Raw genomic sequence first — 24434 nt, 5'->3', positions numbered from 1 at the left:
AGTGGGCGCGACCGGGGGATCACGGCGCGAACAGAGGGCGCGCGTGTGGAGCACGGGCGCGCGTGCGTGCGGGGCCCAAGGCACAGCCACGGGCGGCTGGGCGCGTACGGCGGCCGCGAGCTCCGGCCATGGCGGTCGAACAGCGGCCTACGGTGGTGGATTCGACGGGGAGGAAGGGGGACGGAGCGAGGAGCTCACCACCGAGCCAGGGAGAGGCCGGAGAGGGTCGGGGAGGCGTCGACGGCGGTAGATCGAGCGACGACAGTGGTGGATGTAGTCGACGGAGACGACGATTGCGACGGCTCAGAGGGGCTCCAGCTGGAATCGGCGCTTGCAGTCGATGAAGAAGAGGACGTCGGTGCTCCTCGACATGGTGCGGCGACGAGGGATGGCCGGTGGCCGCGGGATCGACACGGAGACGGTGATGACAGAGCTCGGGCGACGGCTTCGAGCGAGGAGGGGGCGAGAGTGGGGAGGAAAAGTGAGCTAGGGTTCGGTCCGGGGGGGGAGAGCCAGGGCGACCTTATCGGACGAGGGAGCCGGCGGATGCTCGACACGCGGCCATCTGAGCCATGGACGAGCGCTGCTCGTCCAGCACGTCCTCTGTGAACAGGGATAGGAGGAGGTGCAGGGTGGGCCGGGCCTTATACTATAGAATTAAAGCCCAATTGTACATTAGGTTCTACCTTCTTTATATTTTATTTTATTTTAGTTTTTTTACACTGTTTTAAATTAAGTAGAGCCATCAATTGATTTTTGTAAAAAGTGTAACTTGCCTCATAATTCAAATTGCATTGAATGGCACTGCCACAAAAAGTTTTACTCCAGAATAAATTAGTTTAATATTTCTATATTTTCAAAAGCAATTAAATTATTATTTTAGCACTGTTTTTAATTAGTTTAGGGCATTTAAACACTTTTTAAAAGGTTGGTTCCACGACCAAAACTAGTTAGGGATTATTTTCCATATGATGAACATTTTATTTTTAACATTTGAAAACTTTTATTGTTTGCTTGATTTTGAATTTGAATTTGAATCGTTTTCGAACTAACGCGAAATTAGCAACAGTAACAGAGGTGACGTGGCATCATTAGCAGAGGTTCACTGTAGCTTAATTATCCGGGCGTCACAGAATACATAATTAATATATTTTTTAAAATTTATTTTTTGCTAGTCCCTCTGTTCACAAATATAAGATGTCCTAACTCTTTTGTGAACGAGATGTAGATAGACATATTTTAGTGTGTTTGTTCACTCATTTCAGACCATATGTAGTCCATATTAAATTGTCCAAATAATTTTATATTTGTGAACAGAGGGAGTACTTTTTTCATAAGCATTATACATTTTTCATATACATCAGGAACATTTTATGTATACACGTTTAATATTTTCCCATATACGTGATTAACATTTTTTTAAACCTATTCTTTATCTCTATTTTTTCAAACACATTGTACGTTTTTTTATACATCAGATTTTTTGTATACATGTTTAACATTTTCCAAATACTTTATTAACATTTTTGAATACTTATACATTTTATGTCTATTTTTATTCACATTGTACATTCGTATTATAGATTAGAATTGTTTTGCACATATTTAACATTTTCCAAATAGATATTTAACAGGTTTTGAAAAGTTATATTTTTATGCCTATATTTTCCATACACATTGTACATTTTTTGTATGCATCGGTATATACACATTTAACATTTTTCAAATGCATGATTAGCATTTTCATAATCTTTTATGTAATTTTTGTAGTCTATGTATTAAGAATATTTGCAAATATAAATAAAATTCTAAAAAGAAAGCAAAAAAATAAAGTAAAGAAAAACGACGCTCTGGCCTGCCAAGCGCTGGGCCGGGCCAGTCTCTTACTCGCGCTACGCGCGAAATAGGGATCGCCGTGTCCGTGTGCAGCCGTTCCGTTCCAGTTCCACCACCCGCGCCTCATCCACAACAAAACGGGCGCGACATGTGCTCGATGTTTTCCCTCTGAGACCACGCGGCCATGGCGCTCGCCTTCCTCCCACCCGCGCCCGCAGTCCACCATCCGCCGCGCCCCCTCAATCCCCCGCCGCTCGCGTGCGCCACCAACACCGGCTTCTCTTTCCTCTTCCCACCGTCCTCCCGCTGGCCCTCCCTGCAGAGGGCCAGCTCCGCGGCAGCCGGCGATGGCGCCGGCTCGTCAGAAGCGCCGGGCGACAGTTCGCTCGACGCAGACCTCCTCAGGAGAGTCTCCGGGGCAGAGGACGCGGACCGAGCGCTGGACATTGTTGCGGAGTCGCTGGGAGGCGGGGCCGGCTCCGGCTCGAAAGCGTCTCTCGACTCGTCCGACTGCAACGCGATAGTAGCGGCAGCGCTTGACCGGGGCAACGTCGATCTCGCGCTCTCCGTCTTCGACGCGATGCGCTCCGGCCTGGCGCGAGGTGAGCTCGCCTTGCTCTTCTGCTATATCATCCATTCACGAGTTGCTTGAGTGCTGCTGAGTCCGGTGTCCAACTCTGAGTTTGCAGTAGGGCGCTGGAGCTGGGCAAGGCCGGACGCGCGGACCTACGCGTTGCTAGTCCAGCGATTGGCGGCGGCTCTGCGCGTTTCTGATGCTATCAGGATAGTCGACTATGTGTCCCGTGCGGGTGTATCTTCTGCAGAGGAGGTGAGGTTTCGTGTTAGGAACTCATGTGCCAGAGCAATGGTCGTGTGCCTATGTCATCTGTAGCATGATGCTTGTGCAAGTATCATTTTGATTTCTGACCCATGAAGTTGTAGTTTTAAAAACCCTTTGTTCAACCTTTTAATGATAGATAGACACCTCGCACAACACGAAATATCTGGCTGCTATCTATCTCAGTGCTTACTTTCTTCTTTTTCCAGCTTTTCAGTTTAATTCTATCTAGACTTAATTTACAACTCCAATCATCTTAATTTGTGACTTTGGATATGAATAAGTGCAATACATAATGATTCCCAGAAAAATCATCTTGCCATGCCATTTTCGTAGCATTTCCATCAAGATACGAATAATATCTACCAAGAAATTGCAAATAGTAAATTTAACAGATAGCAATAAGGGCATCTCCAACAGCGACCCGCAAATTTCCTCCTGCATCCGTCCGCGGACAGGGAGGAACCAGTCTGCGGACACGGATGCGGGAGGCGGCCATCCAACGTTGCCCACATACATTTCAACAACTTTTTGAACCAAACTGACAAAATTCGTGCAAACACGGCGGATTTTGATATAAACCGGAAGAGATTCATGCAAACAAGGCAGATTTCATATAAACATGACGAAATTCATTACATTTCGGACATACTTCAACTAATAGCGGAGCTCGTCCCACTCTGGAGGTATAATTTCAGAGATACTTCTATTCTAAACCTACTAAATGATCGCCGGCACCCGTTCCCCATGTCCGACCATGAGCCCCGTGAACTGAAGCTTCACCTTCTCCAATTCTGCCTCGGCGCTCTCCAGCTCCGCCTCCGTAACTTCCACCTCCGGAGCCCCGGGAAGTGAAGCTGTCCGTCTCCACGTCGCTGCCAAACGACTAACCGGCCGATGATGCTCAGCCCACCAAGCTTGGCTTCAACGGGAGGGGAGGGGCGGTGGCCTTCTTGGGACCCAAGTGGCGGCGACCTACCATGCATTACTCTTCCTCGCTGCCAACGGCGCCCACAGACGTGCCGGCTTCATGGTCGTGGCGGCAGGGCACGGGTGCTGAGGGTGGCTCCTCATCGTCGGATTTGCCCCACACCGCGCCTCGTCGAACTCCTTGTAGATGGCCTCCAGTTCCGCCTGACGCTGGCGGTACCGCAAGCGGTTGAGGCGGATCTCGCAGGCGGAGCGTACGAGTCGAGCAACGCTTTCTGCTCCGCCACGTTGGCGTCCGGCACGATCGTCCTGCCGGTGCGATCTGCTCCTCCGCCTGCCGGTGCTCCTGGAGGAGCTGGTGGTTGTAGGCGGCGTCGGCTTGTGCCTCCCGGAATCGCTCCTCCCGCACCATGTCCATGTAATGGGCATGGGCCTCGCCGATGGTCTTGGTGCAATGCACCGGCGAGGGTGGCACGAGCGAGGATGGTGGCGCCGGCTCGACCTCGGCCTCGTCCTCCATTGGGACGTCGTCGGTCTCCGGCTGGTTGGCGGCCATCTCCTTCTGGTCAGACGAGAGGCTGTCCCAGAGGGCTTTGGAGCGCGAGGAGGACATGGTGGGCGTGGTGCGGAAAGGAGAAAGGGACCAGAGGAGGATGAATGCGGCTATGGCAGGGGCTGCAGTTTATATAGCGGGCGAGGCGGCAATGGTGGGCGGCAGAGGGATTGACGGTTGGCGTCGGAGGAGTCGCCTCGGCAACCGCGTGTCATTAATGTGGGCGGCAGACGAACGGGCGAACGGCCATCTTGTCGTTTGAACGCGGAGCAGTTGCTTGCACCGGGAAGCGGCGAGGGCAGCACTCTCTCAGCCGGCACGCCACTTCAATGCCAGCGCCAATGAGAGGTCGCGTCCGCTCTGGGCGGGCATGAATGCGGCACTGACGCTCTGGAGCGGCGCTGACCGTTTCGGGCAGGAAGCGTGCGCGGGCGAGGGAGGGGGTTTGGGTGGGCCATGGTGGTCAGACGCGGGCGTGGCAGCGGTCCGGACGCCCACAAAGCCGCCCCACGTTTGTCTCCGGTTTGCGGGAGAAAGTGCGTTCGGACCGCCCTCCGGACCAGTACAGACCCGCGTTGGATGGCTTCCACGGTCCAGACAGCGCGGTCCGGACGTATGCGGGCGATTTGAAAGTCGGTGTTGGAGATGCCCTAAATGTACTTCAGAAGTGTTTATTTGACAAAGGATTCATTGGGAAACCATTTATGTATGGCACTACTTTCTTTTTTCCCACCTTGGACCGAACGGCAACAAAGAAGGAATTAAGCTAGTTAGCATATTATAAAACACATGGGATCAAGTTTGACATTTGCAAGGTCAAGTACTCGTAGGTGCGGCCATCTGGCGATTTGCAGAAGGCACACCTTTGTTTGGAGGGCATAGCAAGTGAAATCAGCTCATGAACATTCTAAATATCCCAATTTATCCAGGACCACCTTCTTCTCCTATGGTTATCTTTGTTTGGGAGCCAACGTATCAAACTTTGCATGTTGCATGACTTAATATGTCTCGAATATATCTCCTTCGAATATTAACAGAGTAGAAAAAATATTACTATATTGAATTGTATTTACAATCTTTTCTATGCAGTCTAATTTTGAGCAGTTTGGCAGTATTAACATTACAAGATTGCCCATTGCCACAACAATGCCAGTAGTTCTGAATATCTTAGAAATTTGATAGTTTTGGTGAAAATTGAATATCCAATATTGACATATGGGTGCCTTAGTGAATGGAATATATCTTGTGCACATTAAAACTAGTAGCTACTGCAGGTCCCGTTTGGCATAACTGTTCGCTGTCCAACCTGCATGGTGGCAATTGCTGTCGCGCAGCCTCAGCATGGAACTCAGGTTCGATGTTGCAGAAGTACTTGCTTTACATATCCCTCACATACCGAATACTACTCATTAGCTTGCAAAACATGAACTTCTAAACGATTTTCTCCAGCTGGATATATCATGAGATGCGAGACAAATGTGACTTGGAAGAATAAGAGGGAAACAATGGGACGGGTAGCTGTTAGATATTGTTAGCACATGAACCAACATGCTGTCGCCAGTAGGTAGGAACACAGAAGGGAGAGTCTAGGAATATAAATGCTTGTAGATCCACATGCAAATTGTAATTCTTGTAGGTGGGTCTTATTTTGTAATTCTGCCCCTCACTGGGGTTTAGTGACAATGGATGCTTTAGTAAATAGTTTTGCTCTTTATGGTCGCACATTGCTATAACTTATAAGCACTTCAGCAGGACATTTTGATAATCTTATATAGGAAATGTATTCTTAACAGTTAACCCTCTCAATTCTCAAGTTTTATATATTCTCTACTTCACCTCTAAAACAGGAACCAATTATTGTACTCTCCTGCCTACCAAAACCAGTTGACATAACCCTCTTACCACTTTTCACAATGACCCCCTCCCCCCCCCCCCCCCCCCCCCCCCCCCCACGCTCGCGTCTCTTACCATCGCCAATCTCCATGGTGGGGCATACACATCCCTCTTGCACGTTGCCGGCTGCCCCCAAACTTCTCCACAGCTCATCTTTCAACACACCACCACCTGCCTCGCCCCATGTTCTTGCTTTCATCAATAGTGCTTGTATCTGTAGGAGGCCATTTGGCAGATATGTTACATATGTATATGCATATGCAAGTGTGTTAATAAGCAGGAAACCCCTTCACAATGGGGAACTACGAACAACTATATACATGTCTAATGCCTTCCACCCCTCAAACTCATGGCAGATCAACAACATGAACATAAAACCTGGAATATTTTTAGTTGGATGCTTTGAATTGCAAATTTCGTTATGGTTTTTAGTTGGATGCCCTTCAGGTGGTTTCTTGTTCGAAGTGCCGGTACCAATATGAACTATTTTCTGGAGACGTTACAAGCATCGAGTCAGAAGAAGTGAGGTTAGTGACTGATAATGTTGTTTATTATAATTTAGTGTCCTTTTAGGCTTTTAGATATGGATTATGATCACTATTCTTCAAAAGCAACTAATAAGAGCCTTTGCCAGCAACATTCTTGTAAACATGTGTCTTTTTTGCTAGGTGCTAGAACTTTAGAGATACTTGATACCTTAATTAGGATTGAATCATAACGAGTCATTTAAAATGTTGAGCTGAATCAGTGATCCGGTTATGGTCTGGCTGATACTTTTTTCATGTCTTTCTGGGGGTGGTGTGATGGGCAACTCAATGTTGCTCTAGTAATTGGTTTGCAGGGTGGTTCAATATTGTTCCCACAAATGTTGCTTTCCAGGATGCCGAAACGTTTAGACATCAAACTTAAATGTTTTATAACTACACATTGTTCTTCAATGAAACTCTATAACAGGGGTGATTTATGGGCCTTCCAATGGTTATTCATCCTCTGCGTACTCCTTTGCATTATGTAAATTGGTTGGTTTCTGTTGTTTTACTGTTATCTCACAATACAAATTTTAGTGCTTCATTTCAGTTTTCCAGCAGTTACCATACTTGATGTCGCTTCTAATATTATTTCTCTAAGGATCTTCTCCTGCCGAACGCAGCATGGATATTTCAGCTTTTGAGAAGGCCTTGCAATTTATAAATGTGATGAAAGATGATCTTCCAGCTGCCGTTCACTCTATCGTGGTAGCTTCCCTTTTCAAAAATGCATATTAGAAATTAGTCTGTTTATATGTTGATGCTATTTACTTTAGGTGGAGTTTTACCTTGTTCTTCGTGACACGTGAAAATGCCTTAGGGCCTTGTATATTATGTAAAAGTATATGGTGAACTGAATGGAAGTAGATTTCATCACATTTTCTGTTAAGATTGAGGCAAGAATGTTTGAAATGTAAAGATGATGAGGCAGTACAAAATTATCAACATGATGCTACCACCAATGACAAACTGATACCAGTATTTGTTTTAAGCCCCACATCAACAACATGAACATATCTTGTCATAGCTATGGGAAAATAACCAAACACTTGTCAGTCAAGTCAGCATGACCAAATTTGGTCGTAAAGAGTTGGCAACTATCAACTCTGTAGTAAACAGTCCATTATGCCATATACCCAATGTTGCCCAATTCTTAAGTGCTGCTAAATTCGACAGTCAAGATCTAACTGCCATTTCTCATTGAATATTGATTGGCGTACGGAATTTTGTGGGCAGCATGCTGGGGCTTCAGCTCAGCCTTTCATGGATGATATCATCCTTACAATCTATGCACAATACTGTTAACAGCTTATGTCAATTTGGTTTCAGTTTCTGATTACTGATATATTTATCTGTCATTTGTGTTGCAGATCCGGACACCCTCAGGAACAGCCCGCACACATAGATTTGCTACCAAGACTGTGGAACTGCCTGCTCAAGGAGGAGAAAGAGTGACCATTTCCTTGGCTGCCCCAGCCAATGCTTATCGTCAGATGGGCCCCCTCAAGATTGCGGCACGCTCAAAAGGGTTTAGTCCAGGAGAACCCATGTGCCTCACTAACCATGTCAGTGGAGAGATCTCAAAGTTGCTAAGAGTGCCATCAAAGAATGCAGGACCATTGTTTCTTAGTCCTTATCTAGTTGTTGGTGCTGTTGCTTTGCTTGCTTCTGGAGATGCTGTTTCTGCATTCATTGATCCAAGTCTCCCTAGACTAATTACAGCAACTGCCATTGCATCGGCTGCTGTAGGAACAACACTAAATCAAGTGATCCTGCCAGAGACACGAAAGGTATGTTTGAATTCCATGTAGCAAAAACATCTAGGGTGTTTCTTTCATTAAAGAAATGAAACAAAGTACAGACACTCTGAGCAGGTAGGTAAAGATCTAGTCATGTATCATCGATAAATTTGTTTACTATTAAATTAGACCGTTCCATCTTGCTTTATTGATGGATTAGCTCCACCTGATCTTGCCAGTACTTGTTGGCAATACTACCCATTTCGTTAGCATTGCTGATGGCGATGATAATTCTAATCATGTTCTCAACCATACTATCAACTTCAAATTATTTTTGGTGTTGACTAATGTTTTTTGGAGATAAACGCAGTGACTAGTCTCGAATTAGAAACTGTGGTGTGTATTATCTATTCTGCATGATTTAACTCTTGTGTTTGTCCAGCTTCCGCAAAAGGCGGTAGACATAGTTGCTGTACAGCAGAAACTCTTATCTCAATATGACATGCTTCAAAGTCGTCTTAAGGATCTGAAACGGCTTGTTGAAAAAGAGGTTTGTCTGTTTAATCTCTGTAACCAGTAAATCTTCTGCTAAACGTAAAGTTTTGAAAAGCATAGTGTCCAGAATTATTCCATCGAAGGTGTGGATGCTTGCAAGAATGTGTCAGTTGGAGAACAAGATATTAGCAGTAGGCGAACCATCATATCGGTAATTTTTACAGACGTTGCATGTTTTCTATCATACCGGTTTAATTTACTTAAAAAGCACTGTTTTATTACAATAGTTTCATGTTCTACTGCAGTGTTTTATGAAGAGAATTGAGCATTGTACAAACTAATTTGCAGTGCTCGACGTGGTAGAGTGAAGAGGGTACGAAAAAGCTTGGAAACTACGCTGTTGGCAAAGATTGAGCTGATGGAAAGTTACGCAAAAGTAATACAAGAGACTGTAAATATAAATCTGTGTACATTTCTCATGTGATCTGGCTGAAATAAAATGTTGAATATGGCATTGCAGTTATGTTCTATGATTGAAATTGAAGTTGAAATGGACTCTGACGTTATCGTTGCTGAAGCAGCAACCGGTGCAGTAAGTTCCTATCAATGCATACAGTATACTACCTAATCTACCATTGTTTTTGTTTTTCTGATTAATTCCGGGCAGATAGCTAATAATGAGTGTTACAATTCAGGAAAGAATATCAGAACAAATTGAACAGTTGATGGAGATTGACAGTCTTGAAGAGGTGGAAAACCTTCTGCCCAAAATTGTATCGAGCATAACATCGTTTACGAGGAACTAACATTTGCTTCTATAACCATTTCAGCAATGGCGTATACAAGCTGAGGCTAATGATGAAGCAGAAAGGCTTCTTGGCTCAGATTCTTCGGAAGCATTGTCTGCTGAGAGTGTATGATGAAATTTTGGTAATATGGAAGAACATTAATTTGTTTCCCATTTTCCATATATCTCAGTTCAATATACATGTTTTACTTTCAAACTGAGAACAAAACCATACTCCACTAGGCTGGGCACAGTGACTTGTGAAGACGATGATTGTGATACAAAAGACAAACTGATTGCTGTTTAGAACCATGTATTCCCCCCATAACATCGAAGTGAATATTGCAAAGAACTCGAGATCTCTAGCAGACACTTGACAGTACAGACCAGGACAAACTTATGGATAGAAACAAATGAAAGATGCTTACAGAGACAAGAATGTCAAACCCTGAAGAGCCATGAGATGTTCGGGGCAGTTAAGGACTGTGGCTTGGTTTGCTAGTTACTTTAGCATGTTTCTTGGAGTTAGCAAAAGAATCTGATGCTGGCTTGTAAATGGCTCCGCGTAACTTTTATCACCATTGTGTTGAACGGTGGGACTGTTACTGTACATAAGTGCGTAAATTGAATTGCAACACATTTTTGTCATGTCCATAGATAATTGCAGATCCTTCAAATCGATGTTTGCGGAGCATCTATGTCTGTACAGGAGCTATCAATTTACACGCTTTATCTGACAAGAAAATACAAGACTCGAATGCAAGAGCACAAGCAATAGCATTTCCAGTGGCAGAATAAAAAGTGGCCCTGAACTGAACAAGGAAAATCCCCTCCTGGGCATGGGTTTGTGATGCTTTGTACAATCCTCTGTTTGCTGCTGGCTATAATTGGTCTTAGTAATGTGTTGCCAGTGATGACCTTTGTTGTTGCAACCACGAAGTCATAGCCCATTCCTTCCTGTGCACCAAGAAATCGAAGCGCGGCAATCTCAGCAAATGTTACGCCACCAACAAACACAACCAGAACAACGGAGCGACGGCCAACCCTGTCGGTATTCTGCTGTGCCCCGTCTGGTAGCAATTCTGATGAACCACTAATGGTCGAGACACCTCTTTTCAAATCCAGACGAGGGCCCAGCAATAATTTCAACACTTCTTCAATAGATTGCCATCCAGACCTCATAGCATGCTCAACAAGGCGAATACTAAGAGGCGCGTATCCAGCAAAGACGTATGACATATCATCAGGGGAATCAGGATCCTTTATATCAACTATAAGCTGGAGAGCTCTCCTAATAACAGCCCAATTACTCCTCGATTCCCGCCTTTTAACAAGGCCAGCCTTTTCCAGATTGTACAACAAGGGCATGTGCTCAAAGCCATAACTGTGCAGTATCTCCCGCCTCAGGTAGTCGAAATTCTTCCTCGGCAACCCAGCATTTGTAAGGGAAAATAACACCAGAAGGCGAAGCACAGTCTCAATAGGCTCTTGCTTCTGTATGATCTCCTCAATGTACTTGTAACACGTATCATAGTCCTTCGCCTCCAGTATCTTTTGCTCAATCTCTACTCGGGCATGAAACAAGGGTTTTCCAGCAAAGGATTGCAGATGGTGCGCCAAATTAACATGCCTGGTTATCTCCGGTAGGGAGTGTAACCTTTTCACAAAGTCCTTGAGCTCAGAAACCGACTGCGTATTCGTGGATTTCACTTGCGCGTAATCTTGCTGAATAGACGTTGCCTTTTGGTGGACGACCCGAAGCACAACATGGAAGTTGAGGTCTCGAATCTCCCTGTACAACTTATCGCTCGAATTGAGTGGAACCTTGACCTTTTTCCCATCTTGTTGGGCGCCCATGATGCCGGCATCAACTTGCACAGATCCGTCGTGAATTTCCAGCATCTCGTCTAAGAGGCCTTCATACGTCAGCTGAGAGCACATTGGTGTCACCATATCCACCTCTCGATCTAGCAAGATAACGGTCTCTATCTCCGGAATCCCCATGTCATCCATGTGGACAGGGTCTTGGAGATGCATATGGTTGAGCAGCTGGGCAGCTTTGGTTGATGCCACACCCTTGGCTCTAACATTGGGGATGACTCCAAAGGCAAGCTCTAGCCTATGGATAGCTTCTGCAATGTGCCACACAGAAGTCGCCGTATCCCCTTCAATAAGGCGACATTCCTGCGAGGAATAGTCATCATCACCAAGCTCAAAAGAAATGACATCCTCATCCAACGGAACCAGATACAAGGGATATTCTCCGATTATTGCCAACTTCTGATGAACTTTCCCTTCCTCCAGAATCATCTCACAGGCAACTACACGACGTGGCACAAAATAGAGGTGGTATTCCCTCTGGAGGCCCTTGGATTCGTCGTTCTTGATCTGATTTGCCACGAATTTCATCAAGCTGAGCTGGGACCGAACAAGGTACACCACCTTGGGGCACTCCGTCTGCACAGGGTCGGCGGAGAGGATCCGCAGCTCTGTGACATGTTCCTTTAGCACCGAGGTGTGCAGGATCAGCGAGAGGGTGCCCGCGAGCTTCGGATCGATGACCAGACACTTGTTCCCCATGATGCTCTTGATTATGCTGACGAGTTCCTTCTGTGACTGCTCCCTGAGGGCAGTGAGATTGAGCGGCGCGTTATCGAGGTTTGGAATCTGTGCCATTTGGCCCACTCGATCGGCACCTTGCGGTTTGGGCGTCGCGTCAGGAACTCAGGATGCTGCTGGCGGCTCGGCCGTCAATGGCGTCGGGGTGGGCTTCAATCTCCTAGCGATGAGGTCGCTGCTCCTGGCTGGCGGCGGGGTCTCGGGCGTCGACGGGACGGAATACGGCGGGTAAGGGGCTTGGATGGCCGGATCTGCCGGCGGAGGAGTGGAGTAGGGCGTGGCGGCGCTCAGCCTTGCGTAGGGTTACGAGAGGGAGAGGGTTGGTGTGGGCGTGCGGCTATATAAGAGTTTGGTTATCCGACCCCGCAACGTACGCGGTGAGAAGCCTAGGTTTTAGATCCTCGCGGTTACGGACGTGGGCGGCGATCGATCCGGCCTTGAAGAGGTTGATGGCAGAGATCAGGGAGGAGACCGCGAGGGCCGGGGAGGGTGAGAGGCTGAAGATGCTGCACGAGGAGGCGGCTCACCCGAGGAGCAACTCCGGCATGGACCCGGGGGACCCGAGGAGGAAGGCAATCGAAGCGGAGGAGATGAGAGACAGGACGGCGGTGGAAGCAGGCGAGGAGGACTACGAGGCCGACATGGCTGCCAAGTTCCGCCATCGCTGGGAGGAGCGATGGTCCGGCTATTTCGGCTCCTTTGAGGACACCAGTAAGTATAACAATTAACTTCCTCTTCCTAACCCTAGATATTTGAGAAAATGGCTTCTATACCACTGAGACAAGCATCAACTGCTCATTTGCCATCGAACAAAGCTTCAGTGCTCATATACCAGTAACAAACGAATTCTAGTGCTCGTATGCCACTGGCTGTTAGAACAACGTTACCTCACAGTTTTCATATGCCAAAATGACTTGTTTGCCCTCAGTGGCAAATAAGCAACAATGAGAGAACATATCTAGGAAAAAACTGACAGCATTTTGCCTGTAATTACTCATTTCAGCAAAACAACAGTGCACAGATAACAGTATCAGCATATATATACTTCAGCTACAGAATAATACTCATCAAAGTTCACATCATTTAGAAACCATTCAGCAAACACCAAATTCAGTCATGCATAAGTAAACTCAAGTTTCCATTCCTACCAAAAGACCACAACCGAGAGTAGGTTGTTCACATAAGCAAAGTCTATAGATAAATTAGACATGAAGAGTTACGATATGTAAATAATATGTGAAATTTTGCTGAATATCACAGTTTCAGCTTCTTCTTGCTTCGAGTGCTCATTGCGGGGCTGTCAGGTGCAACACTCCTCTTGCTTCGAGTGCCCATTGCAGGGCTGTCAGGCGCAACAGATATGGCCTTTGATCTACATTAAAACATCAGATTACATACTATGATGATCCTCGCAGAATATACGTTGCTAACTTACACATTGTCAAAGAAACATTTCATTGAAGATTGTGCAGCTTTCATACCTTGTAGATTTAGAGGTGGTCTTTGATGATTTCGACTTGGCGACATTGTCTTCAATTGCATCACTCGGACATAGAAGTAGAGGCAGTGCAGTTTCAGTTTCGATTGAACATGGAAGAACAGCCTTTGTAATGGGTTTTTTCTTTCTTTTGTCCCTGCATTAGTTTCACATATTAGCATCATTAGGACAAGATTATGATAAAAACAGTAATATTGAAGCAAGCACTACCTTTTTTGCTTTGCTACTTCAGCATAGGCAGCTAGTGCTTCCGGAGCAGCATCTTTACAGCTTTGCCATCTATGTCCATAGGCCTTGCAAATTGGACATTGGTGCTGGCCTTTATTTTCCTTGCCCTTGCTATTCTCGGCACCACTTTTATGCCTCTGTACTTTTGGCCTCCCAGGGGCCCTCCTAAGGATTGGGGGATTCAAAATGAAATCTTTGTTCACACTTGGCCATTGAGACATGTCGGTCAGGCCAGGAAGAACATGGGCATAAGCTGCAGTGAACTTGGCAACGCTGTAATAGTCATCAACAAAATCTGCTATGGTGACTCCCCTAATTCCAGTAATAAAGCTGATTGCATGTTTGCAAGGCTTCCCAGAGACTTGAAACGCCTGGCATGTGCATGTCCTATTCGCTAGATCAGTAATGTGGCGCTTGTCACCCAGCGCAGCACACTCGGTAACCTCTGCAATCATGTCATCTATTCTCTCATATTCAATGTCTAGCCCCCTACTTTTTTCATTCAGCTCATTCATGACACTTGGAAGTATACGTCGACCTTGCAATTTCCTAGCAACCCTTCTCCTCTTCTCATGCTTAATGGTAATCTTCCTCCTGATCTTGTCCATGAGCTGAAACAACATTAAACCTTTGTGCTTGTGGATCCAGTTGTTGAAACACTCGGCCAAATTATTTGTCACACAATCCACTTTTGAGGAACATGAATATTTGCTCCTTGACCATAGCCTGCTGTGGTACTTCTTTAAGTATGTAATCGCAGCAGCCCTTTTCTGCTCTATGGCTGCCATGTGATAGTCAAAAGCGCGAGGAGTCCACGAATAAGCAGCTGGCCACAAATGATCATCAAAAACTTTGCCATGAAACTTTTTTTTGAAGTTCACAACCAAGTGTCGCATGCATTCCCTATGTTCTGCATACTCAAACACCTTTTCAATTGCAGTGTCAATCCCTTTACCTGCATCTGAACATATGGCTAGGCCAGGGGGAGAGCCAATAGCCTCACGAAGCTTCTCCATAAACCACACCCAACTTACAGTAGTTTCCGCATCAATAACTCCATATGCTACAGGGTATAGCCAATTGTGCCCATCAATAGCACAAGCAGTAGCTAACTGGCCTCTATACTTGCCTGTCAAATGAGTGCTGTCTATCGCCAAGTAAGGTCTGCATCCAGCCAAGAATCCATCGCAAAGAGGCTTCAATCCAACAAACATCCGTATAAAATACTTTTTCTGATCATACTCCATGTGGTCAATCGCAACTATGCTTCCAGGAGACCTCTTCTCAACCTCCGCTTTCCAGGCATACAGCTTGTCAAAAGACTCATCCCAATCACCAAACAACTTAGCCATTGCTAGCCCTTTGCCCCTGAATACTTTTGTATAATTGATCTCGATCTTGTACTTGTCATGTAGCCTCCTCTGTAACTCCTTTGGGCGAACACTAGGATCTTCTTTAACCCAGTCCATGACTTTCTCACACACCCATGCCTTTGAAGCATTATGGTGCTCCTTTTTTTTCTTTGTACTAGCACATGTGTGCTTCTCCAAATGAACCTTGACCTGCAGTAAATTGTAATGGGTAAGAAAATAGAGTCAACTCCATCTAATAACAGCTAGAGTATGCAACTAACTAAAATATATACCTCCATAGTTTCTCCATCATCCAACCTCCCAGCATGAATTCTCCATGTGCAATCTTTAGACTCGCGACAATGAGCCCTGAATCGTGTAGGCTCACTTTTGTCAACTTGAAAATCACACTCTCTCTTTATGGCATACGTAGCAATTGCCAACCTAAACTCTTCAATATTAGGATACTTTGCACCAATATGCATTGGTGGGTTTTCTTTATCATACACTATTTCTGGAATAACATCTGGTCTAGCATCTTCCGTAACCCACTCCTCGTCATCGCTGCTATCCTCTACATGCTCACTATTTGGTATATCTTTTTTTTCCCCGAGCTCATCATCACTATCTGAACCAGCACTATCAATTGAGTATTGGTCCTCCTCATCTACACCAACATGTTCATATTCTTCATGTGGATTTGCAAGATATGTATCTATAAGGCATACTTTAGCTTCATCATTTACATTGCTTGCTTGACTAGGCAGTGCTACTGATGGTGTTTGATTCAATGGAGAAAAATGCACATCAACACTATCACTTGGGTCAGATTGTTTGATGATCAGATTACCACTTCTATTTTGATGAAAAGACTCGTACATTTTCAGGCATTCTTCATCATTTGAGACACAAATATTGTTGCCACTAATAGAGTCAACGTACTCAAGAATTATATTCTCCACTGAAAATAGTGGAAAAGTTCCAGCAATGGAAGCCACTAGATCCTTCAAGCTTGAGCTACTACCCTCAACAATATCCCAAGTAAATGTAGAATCCCCACAGATTTCTGTTCCACCGCCACAAATCTTCACCTCTACTGTGTAAGTACATGATTGGATCATCCTGTGGATGATGAAACCATGCCAATATTTGTATGCTCCTATCTAAAACTTTAGCAAAAATAGACAGACTGAAAAATTACCTAGCACAAATATCAGAGAGAGAGGTGGAGCCGCATTCGTCGGCCACGCCGTCCTCCTCATGGAGCTTGGAAATTTGGGGCAGAGGAGCTGCAGCGAGTGTGCCCACGTACGGGATGATCTCTTCGAGGGCCTCGACCGTGGACATCCCTGACCCGCTCTCCACATCGCCGGAATCCCCGATTCTAGGGTTCGGCGCGACATGGTCGGCGGGAGAGGTCGGCGCTGCTAGTTGGGCTAAGGCAGTTGAAGCCGCGGAGGACGGGAGGGAGGGAAGCAGGGCCGCGACAGGAGGCGGCGGAGGCCGGAGCTGGGGGAGCGGCGCCGTCGGCGGTGCCTCCATTCGCTGGGGCTCGGGGAGCGGCGGAACCTTCGGCCTCGACAAAGGCTGGGGGAGCGGCAGAACCTTCGACGAGTAGTTAGCCTGAGGGAGCGGGAGAGGGAGGAGGGGCATGCGCTGGGGGAGCGGCGGCGGCGGCGGTTCCGCCATGGCCGCTGCTGTGTGCGTGCGTGAACTGGTCGGGTGGTGTGGTGTGCGTTGATTTTTCTGTTTTTTTTTTCTATTCTAAGAGAAGAGATGAGACGAGGGTAAAACTGGAATTCTCAGATTGACTGACAGGAAAACGTAGAGATTCTGACGATGGACTAACGGCGATGGCAAATAAGCACTAGAATTCGTTTGTGTCTGGTATATGAGCACTAGAGCTTTGTTCGATGGCAAATGAGCAATTGATGCTTGTCTCAGTGGTATAGAAGCCATTTTCTCTAGATATTTCGTTCATGTAAATAGATTTTCAAACTTGCGACCTACATAAATTATATGGATGCGTATATATATGTAGCACTTATTCCACCGATGCGCTTCACGGATGAACCACCTGGGCCACGAGACTTCGCGTGCTCCTACATGCATACTCTCAACGTCTTCTCGGTCAAACTTGCTGGACTACATAGGGATTTGGCATGGCCACTCCATGTGTTCAGCATCGTCGCCGCACGCGACACTCTGGATCACAATCGCAATATCATCTTGCATCGCACCAGGGATAACCGCCAAATCATCCATCAGGAGGTTTGTGTTCGAATTCGTTGCTCCCCACAAGATTCTTCTAGTACATCTTCATCTTGTAATCTCTCTGGCTAACAAGCAATATGCTCATGTTCTGTGTGAATCATATAAGTAACTTTGAGGCCAAACTGCACCATAGTTTTCTAAGTTGACTCAAGTTTGCATTTGAGTATGATCTTTGGTGCATCTCTGGTGTCACTATGGTGCACGTTTTCAGGTATAGAGGAGTTTTATGGAACAGTAGTGCGTGGCATATGCATGCACATTTTCACCCTTCATTTATTATATGTTTAAACTGGTTCTATAGATCGAAAGGGTCCTGAAGATTTAACATGCTTCAAGATCAAACTCAAATTCATGTCGAATTCTGTGCCCCATTGGTCATTTTTGTGTGGCCAGCATATTTCTAATTACCATTGTTCTATTTAGTTTCACTTGATATACGTCTCATATTTTATTTTAACTTTTACGGGGACTTGTCACGTCTTCTCATTAATTATTAAGGAGGAACTATATATCAGCATTACTCAGTTAACTAATCATTGTGTGCATGCAGGATCCCTACCTAGAATTGACAGGTCCTATCCGTGGTATCGTGGTGATTGATCCTGTGAAATTTGAGGTTGTGCTGAAAGTGAAGGGCTCCACTGAATCCGAGGACAAAGATTTAAGCTTTCTGGTTGTGCGGTACTTTAGTAACGGCGGTGAAAGTCGGTCACTTGTGATCAACAAAATCAGGACTAACAAGCTTAGCACACTAGAGTTGACATTCGGCCACATTGTTCGCTCTGTGGAGGCCGCGATTAGTGTGAGAGTGATTGGCGGTTCATGGCCAGATGGGTTTCGAGGTGTATTTACAGCTACCACTGGCAGCATAAATCACATGAAGTTCTCGTTGCTTTCTTCTAGAAACTGTAAGTTTCCTGTCAAGTCTGATGGAATGATCTTGCTATCACGATGTGTTGTTTGTGTTGAACTCGATGGAGAACTCATGGTTTCCATCATTGCACAACATGAAGACGAGGAGAAAGTTGTTGATCAGAGTGATGATAACGTTTTTACACCTAAGAAAGCTGGTAGAAGCCATAATATCCTCAAGATTGGGTCGTGCAAGATGGAAGTCACTGTGGCCTGCTCTGTTTTCTCGGATCGTATACTTGTTCGTGACGAATGGGTTGGTGCTCGGCATCTGTGATCATATTTTTCTCGATCGTTGATTAGTTGTTGGTATTATCGAGTGTGTATTTGTGTTTACAATGCCATGTAATTAATTTCGGCTCGTTCGTTTGAAGTCTTGAGCTTGAACTTCCTTTTGTAGCTCCGCTCACAAGGACTTCTTTTGCGCTTTCTACTGACTAATGATCATGATATTTTAGTTTTAATGCCTGTAAGCACAAATCTCTATTATTAAAGGGCATTTTTTCGTCATTGTCGTGGTGATGATTCGACCTCCCCTCGCACGTCCCTGCACGATTTTTTTTGCTTTGAGACGTAGTCTGCCTGGGTTGCCGCTCGATTGTGTCGCTTGGCGCGTGTGTGGTGACATCGGCATATGTTCCTTTGCGGCCTTTATTCTTCTGTGATCATATTGACTCTTCGTACGTCCTTTGGGAAGGCTCGCTGCCCTGTGTTGTGGGGCTGCTGGTCTTGGTGAACCACAGGGGCTGGAAGTGTTTCATCGTTGACTGCGACATCACCTCCGCCAGTCCCTGATAAGTTGTTTGTTGAGCTGGCATTCCCTTGTGGAGTGTTGAGCTTTGTGGGTCCCATAACTGTGGTATAGGCATGGTCCCCTCAATTTCAAACTGCCAAAACATCTTATATTCAGAAACGGAGGTAGTAACAATTAACCTAAGCCGCAACGCTTATTCCCTCGATGCGTTTCACGGATGAACCACTTGCTCCTACATGCATACTCTAAACGTCTTCTCGGTCAACTTGCCGAAGTACATCGGGATTTGATATGGCCATTGCATGTGTTCGGCATCGTCGCCGCACGCAACACTGGATCACAATCGCAATTCCATCTTCCATTGCAACAGGGATAACTGGCAAATCATCTACCGGGAGTATTGTGTTTCAATTCGTTGCTTCTCACAGATTATTTCCGCATCAATATGTACTTATATGAATACTGCTTTTTTACCCAATCTTCAGCTTGTAATATTTTTGGCTAACAGACCATATGCTCATGTTCATTGTGAAGCATATAAACATCTAATTAACCTGTAGGCCAAACTGCACCATAGTTCTCTGAGTTCACTAAAGTTTGCATTTGAGTGTAATCTTGGTGCATCTCTGGTGTCACTATAGTGCACATTTTCAAGTATAGAGGAGTTTTATGGAAGAGTAGTGCATGGCATATGCATGCACATTTTTACTCTTCACTTATTATATGTTTAAACTGGTTCTCCATATCTAAAGGGTTTGGAAGATTTAACATGCTTGAAGATCAAACTCAAATTCATGTCGAATTATGTGCCCCATGGGTCATTTTTGGGTGGCCAACATATTTCTATTGCCATTGTTCTAGTTACTTTCACTTGATATATGTCTTATATTTTATTTTAACTTTTGCGAGGACTTACATAAGTCTTCTTAATAGGGAGGACCTATATATCATAATTACTCAGTTAACTAATCAATGTGTGATGTAGGATCCCTACCTAGAATTGATAGGTCCTGTCTGTGGTATCGTGGTGATTGATCCTACAAAAATTGAGGTCGTACTAGAAGTGGAGGACTCCACCGAAGCCGAGGACAAAGATTTAAGCTTTCTAGTTGTGCGGTACATTTGCGACGATAGTGAAAGTCAGTCACATGTGATCAACAAAAATCAGGACTAGCAAGCTTAGCAGACTAGAGTTGACATTTCGTCACATTGTTCGCTCGGTGGAGGCGATTAGTGTGAGAGTGATTGGCGGGTCACGGCAAGATGGTTTTGAGGTGTACTTGCCGCTAGAACTGCCAGCATAAATCACATGAAGGTCTCAATGCTTGCTTTTAGAAACAGTAAGTTTCCTGTCGAGACCGATGGAATGATCTTGTTGTCACACCCTGTTGTTTGCATCGAACTCGATTGAGAGCTCGGGGTTTCCGTCATGGCACGACATGAAGATGGAGAAAGCTGTTGAGCAAAGCGATGATAATGTTTTTACACCTAAGAAAGCCGGTAGAAGCCGTGACCTATGATATCCTCAAGATTGGGTCATGCAAGATGGAAGTCACCGTGGCCTGGTCCGTTTTCTAGGATCGTGGCGGATGGGCTGGTGCTAGCAGGAGCTCACCCTCGGGCATCTGTGATCATATTTTTTCGATTGATGATTAGTTGTTGGCTCTATAGAGTATGTATTTGTGTTTGCAATGCCATGTAATCGATCCCGGTTTGTTTGAATTGGTGCTTTGTACTGACTAATGATCATGATATTTTAGTTTTGATGCATGCAAGCACAAATTAACATAGTGTGCGTGTTTTTTAGGATTAACATTACCGCTTTATTTAACTATTATAGCTAGGAATATCATCCGAAATTACATCTAAAATGAAGTCCGCGGGAACCCCTCCCAAACATTACAAAGTTCGTCCCCAACACCAACTTTAGGTAGCTTATGCGCGACAACATTAGCGGAACGACGAGTCCATTCAACCGTGAAGCTCATAAATGTATTAAGCATCTCCTTGAGCACTTGAATCCATGGTCCAATGGCAGCCATGTTCTTCTTCGGGTCTTACAACATATGAACAACGAACTTGTTATCTAGCTCAGCTTGGACTCTTTCAATCCCTCTCGCCATAGCAAGCTACACAGGTCTCTTGCAGGCAAGGATCTCAACCGTTTTCGGGTCACAATGATGCTGAAACACCTGACACACACCGGCCATGAAGGCCCATTGTGATCCCACAATACAGCACCTCCACCTCCCCTATCTTTGAACTTTGACACCGCATCACTAGAGTTGATCTTAACCCACCCCTCAGCTAGTGGTAGCCATCTCTGGACTATCACATTTTTCTCGTGGAGCGTCTTTGGTTCATGAACATTTCGCCACTCCTGCATATGAGCATACACGCCTTCTGTTGGGGATATTCCCCATGACCAAGACCCGGCTCATGCCGATAAGTCATCTCTGGACTTAGGCCGCCCTGAGACTTAAGTCATCTCTGGACTTAGGCCGCCCTGAGACTTAAGTCATCTCTGGGCTTAAGCCGCCCTGAGACTTAAGTCATCTCTGGGCTTAAGGCGCCCTGAGAATTAAGTCATTGATACGTCTCCAACGTATCTATAATTTCTTATTGTTCCATGATGTATTATCATTTTTGGATGTTTTACAATCATTTTATAGCAACTTTATATCATTTTTTGTTGGGGAACGTAGTAATTTCAAAAAATTTCCTACGCACACGCAAGATCATGGTGATGCATAGCAACGAGAGGGGAGAGTGTCGTCCACGTACCCTCGTAGACCGTTAAGCGAAAGCGTTATGACAACGCGGTTGATGTAGTCGTACGTCTTCACAATCGACCGATCCTTAGTACCGAACGTACGACACCTCCGCGTTCAGCACACGTTCAGCTCGGTGATGTCCCGCGAACTCACGATCCAGTAGAGCTCGAAGGAGAGTTTCATCAGCACGACGGCGTTGTGACGATGTTGATGAAGCTACCGACGCAGGGCTTCGCCTAAGCACCGCTACGATATGACCGAGGTGGATTATGGTGGAGGGGGCACCGCACACGGCTAAAAGATCAATGATCAATTGTTGTGTCTATGGGGTGCCCCCTGCCCCCGTATATAAAGGAGCAAGGGGGAGGCGGCCGGCCAAGGAGGAGGGCGCACCAAGGGGGGAGTCCTATTCCCACCGGGAGTAGGACTCCTCCTTTCCAAGTAGGAGTAGGAGAAGGGGGAAGGAGGAGGTGGAGAGAAGGAAGGAGAGGGGGGCCGCCGCCCCCTTCCCTTGTCGGCTGGGGCATGTTGGGGAACGTAGTAATATCAAAAAAATTCTACGCACACGCAAGATTATGGTGATGCATAGCAACGAGAGGGGTGAGTGTTGTCCACGTACCCTCGTAGACCGAAAGCGGAAGCGTTAGCACAACGCGGTTGATGTAGTCGTACGTCTTCACGATCCGACCGATCAAGTACCGAACGCATGACACCTCCGAGTTCAGCACACGTTCAACTCGATGACACCCCTCGAACTCCGATCTAGCCGAGCTTTGAGGGAGAGTTCCGTCAGCACGATGGCGTGGTGACGATGATGATGTTCTACCGACGCAGGGCTTCGCCTAAGCACTGCTACGATATTATCGAGGTGGATTATGGTGGAGGGGGGGCACCGCACACGGCTAAGAGATCAAGAGATCAATTGTTGTGTCTTTGGGGTGCCCCCTGCCCCCGTATATAAAGGAGCAAGGGGGGAGGCGGCCGGCCTAGGAGGAGGGCGCGCCAAGGGGGGAGTCCTACTCCCACCGGGAGTAGGACTCCTCCTTTCCTTGTTGGAGTAGGAGAAGGGAAGGGAGAAGGAGAAGGAAGGAAGGGGGCGCCCCCCCTCCCTAGTCCAATTCGGACTAGTCCATGGGGAGGGGTGCGGCCACCCTTTGGGGCCTTTCTCTCCTTTCCCGTATGGCCCATTAAGGCCCAATACGAATTCCCGTAACTCTCCCGTACTCTGAAAAATACCCGAATCACTCGGAACCTTTTCGATGTCCGAATATAGTCGTCCAATATATCGATCTTTACGTCTCGACCATTTCGAGCCTCCTCGTCATGTCTCTGATCTCATCGGGGACTCCGAACTCCTTCGGTATATCAAAACACATAAACTCATAATATAACCGTCATCTAACTTTAAGCGTGCGGACCCTACGGGTTTGAGAACTATGTAGACATGACCGAGACACGTCTCCGGTCAATAACCAATAGTGGAACCTGGATGCTCATATTGGCTCCCACATATTCTACGAAGATCTTTATCGATCAAACCGCATAACAACATACGTTGTTCCCTTTGTCATCGGTATGTTACTTGCCCGAGATTCGATCGTCGGTATCTCAATACCTAGTTCAATCTCGTTACTGGCAAGTCTCTTTACTCGTTCCGTAATACATCATCCCGCAACTAACTCATTAGTTGCAATGCTGGCAAGGCTTTAAGTGATGTGCATTACCAAGTGAGCCCAGAGATACCTCTCCGACAATCGGAGTGACAAATCCTAATCTCGAAATACGCCAACCCAACAAGTACCTTCGGAGACACCTGTAGAGCACCTTTATAATCACCCAGTTACGTTGTGACGTTTGGTAGCACACAAAGTGTTCCTCCGGTAAACGGGAGTTGCATAATCTCATAGTCATAGGAACATGTATAAGTCATGAAGAAAGCAATAGCAACATACTAAACGATCGCGTGCTAAGCTAACGGAATGGGTCAAGTCAATCACATCATTCTCCTAATGATGTGATCCCGTTAATCAAATGACAACTCATGTCAATGGCTAGGAAACATAACCATCTTTGATCAACGAGCTAGTCAAGTAGAGGCATACTAGTGACACTCTGTTTGTCTATGTATTCACACATGTATCATGTTTCTGGTTAATACAATTCTAGCATGAATAATAAAAATTTATCATGATATAAGGAAATAAATAATAATTTTATTATTGCCTCTAGGGCATATTTCCTTCAGTCTCCCACTTGCACTAGAGTCAATAATCTAGTTCACATCACCATGTGATTTAATACCAATAGTTCACATCACCATGTGATTAACACCCATAGTTCACATCATCATGTGACCAACACCCAAAGGGTTTACTAGAGTCAATAATCTAGTTCACATCGCTATGTGATTAACACCCAAAGAGTA

General features: G+C 45.8%; 3 protein-coding genes across 9 annotated transcripts; 2 read left to right on the top strand and 1 right to left on the bottom strand.

Annotated features, from left to right (window-relative positions):
• The first annotated feature begins 1931 nt into the window (after nucleotides 1–1931).
• LOC109786744 (uncharacterized) lies at nucleotides 1932–10292 on the top strand. Of its 7 annotated transcripts, none has more exons than XR_002238417.4 (13): nucleotides 1932–2438; nucleotides 2526–2665; nucleotides 5432–5509; nucleotides 6498–6577; nucleotides 7201–7285; nucleotides 7948–8367; nucleotides 8759–8866; nucleotides 8955–9022; nucleotides 9117–9247; nucleotides 9332–9403; nucleotides 9507–9560; nucleotides 9642–9741; nucleotides 9842–10292. XR_002238417.4 is itself a non-coding variant. In XM_020345303.4 (13 exons), exons 1-12 carry the CDS (start codon nucleotides 2021–2023, stop codon nucleotides 9729–9731), a joined length of 1701 nt encoding a protein of 566 aa, XP_020200892.1. In that variant the 5' UTR covers nucleotides 1932–2020; the 3' UTR covers nucleotides 9732–9741; nucleotides 9842–10292. The 7 variants fall into 7 exon arrangements, 2 of the variants coding, with proteins under 2 accessions (XP_020200892.1, XP_040245025.1); XR_002238416.4 differs by having other exon boundaries at nucleotides 8939–9022; nucleotides 9160–9247; XR_002238415.4 differs by having other exon boundaries at nucleotides 8939–9022.
• LOC109786743 (vacuolar protein-sorting-associated protein 33 homolog) lies at nucleotides 10238–12877 on the bottom strand. The gene has a single exon (XM_020345302.4). It carries the CDS (start codon nucleotides 12272–12274, stop codon nucleotides 10328–10330), a length of 1947 nt encoding a protein of 648 aa, XP_020200891.1. The 5' UTR covers nucleotides 12275–12877; the 3' UTR covers nucleotides 10238–10327.
• On the top strand, nucleotides 12667–18991 carry LOC120964417 (uncharacterized). The gene is made up of 3 exons (XM_073503927.1): nucleotides 12667–12928; nucleotides 17337–17566; nucleotides 18120–18991. Exons 1-3 carry the CDS (start codon nucleotides 12667–12669, stop codon nucleotides 18756–18758), a joined length of 1131 nt encoding a protein of 376 aa, XP_073360028.1. The 3' UTR covers nucleotides 18759–18991.
• The last annotated feature ends 5443 nt before the right edge of the window (nucleotides 18992–24434 follow it).

Source organism: Aegilops tauschii, chromosome 7 (assembly GCF_002575655.3).
Source record: "Aegilops tauschii subsp. strangulata cultivar AL8/78 chromosome 7, Aet v6.0, whole genome shotgun sequence".
Lineage (NCBI taxonomy): Eukaryota > Viridiplantae > Streptophyta > Magnoliopsida > Poales > Poaceae > Aegilops > Aegilops tauschii.
This window is presented reverse-complemented; position numbering and strand designations above follow the sequence as displayed.